At 39.7% G+C, this 8,896-nt stretch overlaps 1 protein-coding gene across 4 annotated transcripts in view; it reads left to right on the forward strand.

Annotated features, from left to right (window-relative positions):
* ndrg3a (ndrg family member 3a) overlaps positions 1-8,896 on the forward strand; it is a 53,935-nt gene that overhangs the window by 31,453 nt on the left and 13,586 nt on the right. For 3 of the 4 annotated variants that reach the window (XM_014017733.1, XM_014017736.1, XM_014017738.1), the window contains exon 4: positions 7,865-7,970. In XM_014017733.1, the coding sequence (XP_013873187.1) occupies positions 7,865-7,970 (106 nt within the window). Of the gene's footprint in view, positions 1-3,672; positions 4,008-7,864; positions 7,971-8,896 lie in introns of those variants that run through there. The other variant, XM_014017737.1, reaches the window with a different exon arrangement.

The following is an 8,896-nucleotide window of genomic DNA, read 5'->3' on the forward strand; positions in this document are numbered from 1 at the left end:
ATGTGCAACATCTCACCACTGCTGTTACCTGTTGGACTCACAAATAACCAAAGAGTTTTATGGAAATAATTGTCATGTAAAATGACAGTGATTTTTAAATTTTTTTATGAAATTTTATTTACCAAATCTACTTTTTAGCCACATTCAGACTAACCATTAGTTCATCAAACCAGTCAGACTTGAACACTAAAACCTATCTTCAACAGGGAAGATATTTACTATTTCTAACTTTTCCAGAGAAAATAACTACAAAATGGTGGAACTGCCTCTTTAAGACCAGTTGGAGCAGAATTGTCTGACATTTCTTTGTAAATCCTTCAGTTACAACTTCCAGTCAAATCAGCGGATGGGGCGTAATTGCCTGACTTTAATCTTGAATGTTGACACGATGGAATTATACGGTAGATTTAGTCCGGGATTAAAAAGCTGGATATTTGCCGACATCAATCTGACATGAACTGAATCTAATATAAAAGTAATTAGTAATTAGTAAAAAGCCTTGTTGGGCTTGAATGGGCAAAGTTCCAGGTTTGTTTCTGTCTGCTGTGTTTTAATGAGGCTCACAACTGCAGAGGGTAAAATCATTCCTCTGTTTCACTATCTGCAGCCACGCCTTCTTCCAGCATCTCACCAGAGCTAAATATAGCTGCTGCRGGCAGCCAAACGGAGTCACCATGTTAGCTGAAACAGATGCTCCCCGCTACTCACTTCTGTCTGCTTTGTTATTAATAAATACATTCACATTCATACGACCTCCTGCTCGCTCCGCTGCTCTTTTACTCATCGTGCTCATTTTTTCCAGTCATCCTTTTGGTGCTCACTTCTGAATATACTGTATATATATTTTTAATTGGCCTGAATTATCAGTGGTGTAAATGTGTATTTTACCCTTTTCCTTGGGGTAATTTTTAAACTCAAATAATCRTTATCATAGAAGTCACAAAAATATTAAGATCTATCCCGTGATTCTTTGAATTAGCTGCATTTATTTTTAACACCACAGCAGCAAGGTGAGAATTTAACCTACTTAAATGCTGGAGAACGTTGGGATAATATCAGCAGCACACAGTAGAATGAAAATAAAACRTTTCTCAAACAAATCCATCTTCTCATCCGCAAGCAGATTTTCCAGATGTTTTAGCAGTTAGCATCAGTGTGGCCTTCATTCTAGCAGCATGTTTTTTTTAAGCTAAAGAGCTTAACATCAAAATGTAAATTACTGCTTCTGCAGACTTGTTTGACACAAGTTAAGATGTGTAAATTGATTTTTTTTAAAGCAGTCCACTGAGGTACAGAGCATCACTGTCCCTCTGCACCATCATGGTGAGCTGTGACTTTCCAGCAGCTGTACGATTTTACTGCTTCTAAAGCTCCCCCTACAGGCAGCCCACTGGTACTGCAGCAGGCTGGTCAATACACCGCTCCGAGCAAGTTAAATCAAAAGTTAATGAACTTCTTTTTAGTCATCGCCTGTCACTGAAGACAGAAGGATTATAATGTTTTTGCCTGTGTTTTCCTTTATCTGTTATGTAAGCAAAATTTCAACAAACCTTCTGAAAATRTTATTGAACGTACATCTACAAMTGATTAACTTTTGGATCTGATCTAATTGGAGGTAGTTAATTGACATTAACCAACACATAAATGGCTATGGGTTGGTCATTTTTTGCAGATATTGAGCTAAAATTTGWCATGTTRGTAGCCGAGAGTCACTCACAACACTGTGTGACCAAAACAGCTGCCAGCCTGTCATTTCACAACACAAGACAATCTAAAACTCTGATATGAAAGGTGATGGCTAACATACATTCCTTCAAGCTAGCCCTTTTATCTTAAAGATGTTTTGCTTCTGATCTTTTTTTGTGTATCTGAAAGATTCAGAATTAAAAAAAACAAGTCCATCTTGCTAAGAAAACCACGTCCTGACAGACAGAGACTCTACTTTAGTAAAAGTGGTGCAGGGGTGACCCCTGTTGGAAATGATACTTCCTGTAAAATGTCCTTCAGCTGTGAGACACAGGACATGTGAGTCAGACTTTCTGGTCTCATGACATTGACTCTGGTTTAAAATACAAACTTCAGAACACAGAGTTATTCTGTGGACAATACAAAGACAAGACAAAYAGCTGACTGTGCGCTTTTTAAATTTAGAAAATATCCCTATGACATGTTTTTTGTGTTTATCTGTTTAAAACAAAAAATAAAGCGTATTTTACATCTAATTTTAAWTGTATTACTTTTAGCTTAGCTTTGACCTTTTGAAAGACTTTTTAACATTATTGTGTAACTACCACTAGTCAGGCATCTGTTCAACCATTTTCATTTTTTAAACCTGCAGAAGYGTCCAGCAGAGGGTGCCATAAGGCCATCTAATCCATGACAGGACCAGAGTGACTTTATACTGTATGATTCATCACCTTTTACTGTTGACTTCATGTTTTCACTGGGCATCATAAAAACATCCTGCAGTCAACATATGTCAATAAAGGCATCTCATGTCAGGTTCTTAYAAAGTACAATTTAAAGTGCAGGAATATGTTTTAAAGAGGTTCTTGKGCTAAAATTAACACCAAATCCATTACGGTTGATCCATGATTTCCCTGTAGGACACAGAAAAACCTTAATGAAATAACTCTTGGTAATGACGTTTATTATTTATGCAGAGTTTGTACAGTTCCTGTTCTTACAGAGCTGCAAAAAAAAAGATGAGCAGTGTAGACATCAAGAATAATTTTCCCTGATGCATCATAATGTTTAAAATTACACAGTTCTCTTATCATCTGTATTTCTTCATTAAGTTCACGTTTATGTATCACTGGCACCCTCTGTGGGTCAGGAAGTGTAAAAAACAGCTGACTACAGCCAAACATGCGGATAACACTGATCAACCAATGAAAGCCCTCCTTGTCCTTTAAATCCCAGCGACTTTGCTGCCGTGCCATTGGCTGATCAGAGCTRCCTGTCACAGACGGAGTCTTGATGCCCTGCCCTGCTAGCAGCTAGCAGAGGAGGGTGGAAAAATGATGTGGATCAGATGACTTCAGCAGAAAATTTATGGTTTATAAAATCTGATTATGTGAAAATAAAATGAGCCGTCTCTTGTGTTTTTCTAATCAGCCTGGAACATGAGCAGAGTCTTTTGAACTGGAGGGAATAATTAAGTTTTTTGTAGAATGACTGTGTTTTTGCTACAAAACTGTTTTTAAATCTAGTCRTCCTTGGGACCTCACTCTCACCTCRCTCTCCCAGATTGTGTCCTTTCACAAAGACATATTTTTTATTCAGGAGTTGAGATTATTCCCTTTCTTGCCATCAGAAAKCAGACTCTGTCGATGATATTGGGTAAACCTTGCAGCCATTTTGCTGATGCAGAAACAGCCCAGGATGAGCTGTCAATGTCAGCCTCCTCCTCATCATCAATAACAAAGTGACGTCAGCAGACTGCCCATTTTCCTGGACTGCTTTTGCATCCTCTGCACCCGGTCACCCGCTTTCCACTCAGCCAATCCCTCCTCCTCCTCACTGCTCTCCTTGAAGCCCCTCCCTCCCCCACTGCCCACCTGACCCTCTGCAATCCAATTAGATGCACCAGTGGCTGAATGCACGAACGCACCGTGACTACCAAGCACAAACTGCAGTCTCACTCCTCCTCCTCTGCTCCTGCTGTCTGTCTCTGTACCTCCTTCTGCATCTTCTCCACTCTCCCTCCTAGCCCCTTCTCCTTACATTCAACTTGTTTCCTCCGTCTCCTCCTTCCTCCCTCTGCTCTGTCCCTCTCCTCCTCTGTTGTCGCTGCCATTGCTGCTCTGCCTGCCTCACCCTACATCCCTCCCTTCCAACTAAAGCTCCCCTCCCTCCCTCCCTCCCTCCTTCCTCCTGCTGTTGGAGAGCTTCAGAGCTGCCCGGCGTACGCCTGCACATAGCATAACACACTTCCTCTGCCGTGTGGCTAAAACATGTCAACTGTTCTGGACCTGGAGCAGATTTCATTCACTGGGAATGAAGTGGTGAGTGACAGACGGGTCCGACTCCACACACCTGGCTGTGGTCTCTGCAGCAAGAAGGTTCTKGTTCAGATCAGGGTCGTTAATGTGCAGTTTTCTGTTAGTAGCCGCCGGGATCGTTTTCTTGCTTTCTTGCTGGGAGGTTTCCTCTCCTCTCTGAGCCTCTGCTGGGAAGAGGTGATGGGTTGTTTCGCGTGTGCACCCACAGGTCACACGGTGCCCATATGTGATGTCTGCACAGCCTGAACTTGCTCAGGGGTGTGGTGGTGCATGTTGATGAAAGATGCATTAGAAGTTGTGTTGTTGCCGTGCGTCTCAGGGCATAACTGTCTGTATTGAGCAGTAAACCGTGCATCCCTGTGCTGTGTCCTTTTTTATTCAGCCACCAGTGTAAACAGGCAGGGGAGGCAGGTCACTCACCCCCCAGTGCATGCTGTAGCCACAAWGCAGAAAGCACTGAAGTGGCTGTTTCTCCCTGCAGAGACCTTGAGGTTATAGTTTCAGCCCACTGCTTGTACGGCACACAGGTAGTGCGTGCGCTGCAGGACGAATGGATGTTATTTTCAGAGACGAGACACTGATGTTTTGTGCAAGTCATTCACAGGCTGCGTCCTGCTTCTGCATCATGATCATTGCAGGGCAGAGAAAACATTAAGGCGGTGTTGGTATGACTGCAGGAATAAGTTGACATTGTGTTTTCCTCGTTTCTCTGCACCAGGAAACATCCTCAGTTTTATATTTAAATAGACTCAACACTTTTTTTGCCCTTCTCATGATTCTGAATGTTTCAAAAGGAGAAAGGATTGATGCCAGTGCACTGCCCTCCTTCTGCCTGTTTTCTGTTTTGACTAGCTGCCTGACCCCATGTGTGTTTTCATCTCACGCCTCGAATCTGTGTGTGTTTGTCCACAAACATGACGAGAGCTGCAACTCTACCCCCCTCATTATCCCTTTTCTTTCTGCCCATTGAGAGTTTGAGAAATGAAATGTCCTTTTTTTAGACACACTCCTCCGTCCATCTCCTGTCTTTTCTCTGCCACTGCCCTCACGCTCCGATTCTTCTCGTTCGCTCTATCTCTTCATCACATCTCAGTTCTGTTTCCTCCACGGAATGTTTTCATTTCATGTCACAGCCGGGGCGCGTGGCCCCTGCCTTTCACACAACACAACACAGTGTCACACACATGACCGCAGGCGGGCGTTTTGGGCAAAGTGTTTACATCTTGTTTTTGTGGAGTGTCCTTGACTCTGTCCTTGTCTGAAAATGAAAATTCTGCAGCGACGCGGGAACCGAGAGTTTTCCTCTGGACCTATGTAACAGGTTGTTTTTTGTTTCACCCCACTAGTTTTTATTGTTTGTGAAGGAGCTCTGTGTGAGGACACGGCTCTTAGAGGTTTATTTAATCTCAGAAAGAAAACTCATATCCAGTAGCAGTTATCTCGTGATGGACACTTCTCCTGGTTGTGACCCGCTCATCAGTCTCCGACTCCCATTCTGATGAAAATGTTTTATCCTGTTTCCGTCACAGTGAGCAGTTTTCCTCTCATGTTTCTGTGTCCATTACAGACAGCACATACAAATAATTCCTGCAGCCATGAAACTTAGCTTTCATGTCACATGTTCGTCACATGAAACAGCAGGAAACAGAAGTGTACCATCAAAATCTGACTGTCTTTTCTAACATGAGCCTGTCATCTGCGTGGGCTTATTCTCTTTATTATTGATGACCTGTGGGCCTGAGAGGAGGCACACTGAGGGCCCCACCCGCACTCGCTCACTGATGTACAACAACATACCTGCATTTATTAAAGGAGGATTGTGTGAGAGGTCTGGAAACTTCACTTTTTTGTTCAGTTCATCACTTTATTTATTTATTTAGTTATTTAGTTATTTAGTTATTTAGTTCCTTCCAAACATTTTTTCTCATTTCCATGAACAGTAAGTTTGGCTACACTGTAAAACTGTTTCCATTGCAGCAGCACTGTTTGAGTTGTACTAAAGTGGGACTTTTGTGTGGAGGGACAAATAATAATGKGATGGAGAGCAGAGCGCTGGTGTGCTCCGTTTGAATGTTAATGGGTTGTTTTTTTGCAAACACATTCAGCTAAAACAAACGATGCTGGCGTTCTTGCAGAGTCGCACTCGAAAGCAGTTTCAGAATTTTGAACAATCGGGCCTTTTTGCACATTTTTCAAGAGTTCGATGCTTTTGTTTCTTTGAAGGYGCGGGACACAAGCGGTGCATGTTTCACACACAAACCTCTGCTGAAAGGTTGGTGTTTGGGTGGTTTATCTGAAACCACATAATGAAATATTTTCAGTTAAAGAGAGAAGACTGACACAATGTAATAATTATGGGACTGATAAAGGAAAAATATCAACGGTACATTCTAACACTCTTCAAAGTCTTTTGTTTTTACCTCACTCAAGCCTGACTGTTCCTGATAAAGATATTCTAAAAGTAATAATCTCAAAATGTTTCCAGTTCATCAGGATCTGGTGCAGCTTTTGGGTCGTGGTGATGTAATATTTATAGGCTGCTGCAGGTTTCCTCAGTTTTTAGTCATGTTTTTTTTGCCCCCTAAAATAATTTATGAAGATTTTTTTTCTGTTCTTTCTAAATATTGTCAGTAGTTTTGCATTGGAAAGTCATTTGTTTTTGATACAATATCTATAAAATGAATTGATAGTGAGTGTTTAATAATATGGAGATAATAAGCCCATTAATCAGCTGGTGTTGGCCACTTTTTAAAAAAATCTACAATCAGCTATGCCTGTATAATCAGTTATCAGGTACTGTAGATGGAAGATGTAGTAGTGGCCTAGATTTTGTTAAAAAAAAAATAATAAAAATTTTCCCAAGCCTAAACTACCTTRAAACCTTAAAACTCACTCATGTTCAGCCCTTAAATAAAACAATCTTATCTAAATAATCTTTGTGTCCCAGTCAAACGTGTCTCTGAAGGTTATCAGATCAGATTATTTTTATTTATTTGWTTCTTCTTTACCATATTTAAAAGTTATGTGTTCAAGTCTAAATGATCCAAAGTAATAAGTAGTAAAAAAACAACAACATATTTAGAAATAAGACTAATGGAACCATCATTGTGTTTGTGGTTCATTTGTCTTTTCTTTCAAAAGTTACTATTTATTTACTGTAAACTAAATCATAAACCTATAATATAATATTTCTGTTTGTTATAAAAACTGAAATTTGCAGAAGAATTTTTTGTCAGATGTTTTAAATGTAAGAAATGTCACAGTTGTACATTTTAAGATGTTACTGAAAGGAAGTATCAGCTAGTAACAAAATATCATCTAGTCAGTACTACTTTACACAAAACTATAAATAAAAGCTATAAGAAGTGTTTTTTTATTTAACCAGGTTTTATTTTATTTCTTGACAGAACTTTGTTTTGCATTYAATCATAACAATAATGTACAAATTTTAAAACTGAAATTCTGSTGTGAAAAAGTGATTTTTGGTTATAAATTGTACTGCAAAAACATYCTAAACCAGCTGTCTGGTTGTAATTATCCATGTGAGTCTTTAACTTTATTTTAGTGAAAAATAACCTGAGGTTTAGAAAAATWTAATAAAATCAGCATCGAGGACCAAACTTCAAAAAGCCACATCAAAACAAACAAAAGGGATTTAGAGTTTTACAGTCGTCAAGAATTAAGTTGAAGTTTTTACATAATTTAAATGACATATTTCATCAACCAGACTTAAATGTTGTCTCCGTTTACTGTGATTTAAACACGAGGAGCGTTTGTTTGCTGCTGTCTCCTCCCTCTCTTCACATGCCTCTGGTTTGGTTTCTCTGCTCCTAAACGACTTTTCTTCTTCCTGCCTGCAGGAGCACGACATCGAGACGCCACACGGCGTTCTCCATGTGACGATGAGAGGCGTTCCCAAGGGCAACAGACCTGTCATCCTCACCTATCACGACATCGGCCTCAACCGTGAGTCAGACAGAAATATGTTCATCAGCCTCAAACAGATGAGACACTTTATCTTATTACCTTCCAAGATGACTAATCCAGCATAAGATGGGTTTGACCAAGCCTTGTTAGAGCGTCTGGGTTTATTCAGTTTCACAAACACAACGCCAGGCTGGGAAGGATCAGCAGAGTCCAGCCAGGTTGAAGTAATCCTGCTGAGTGCAGATTACTGAGGACCCCTGCTCTCTTCTAAAGATCATCAGTGGCAGATTATCTGATGCTAATTTAGAGGAATGTCGCACCCTTTTCAGCTCCTTATGAAGAGCCACAGATAATGAGTATTTTGAGCATTTAAAGCCAATAACATGTGAGATCTTGGAGGAAGCCAAATCTTTTTGTGTTTTACTAAAACTGACACAGCTGTAAAAATATTACAGCAATCTGAGACGTGTGTGTCAGAGGTTAAATCAACACACTGCTACCATAAATGGATTTATTTTTTAAAATTTTTATTAAACCTTTATTTTACCTGGAAAAATCCTATAGAGAATAAAAACAGCTTTTTCAAAGGAGTCCTGGTTTGATTTGGTTTGGTTGGACCACAGTTGAAATAAGCTTTATGCTTTATTGTGTTATCCATTCATGTTAATGTTACTGTATTCTATATGCAGTATACTGTATTCTATATATATCTATAAGTTACCCTAAATTTGTTTTTTTATTTTTTGTTTTTTGTTTTTTTTGTGCTGGACTGATTATTTGACATGAACTTGTTAAAATGCTGTTTTTGTTGCAGACATAWTTGTTTTGTACAGAGATCCCTAAGAATAAAGTAGTTCACACAACTCCATTACAAAAATGGAGAAAGAGTAAATGGGTGCCTGGTTCTGAGGAATCACAAAATGAGATAACCAGCACTCCAAAAAATATTATATACTGTATATGTG

This window comes from Austrofundulus limnaeus, unplaced genomic scaffold (genome assembly GCF_001266775.1).
Source record: "Austrofundulus limnaeus strain Quisiro unplaced genomic scaffold, Austrofundulus_limnaeus-1.0 Scaffold175, whole genome shotgun sequence".
Lineage (NCBI taxonomy): Eukaryota > Metazoa > Chordata > Actinopteri > Cyprinodontiformes > Rivulidae > Austrofundulus > Austrofundulus limnaeus.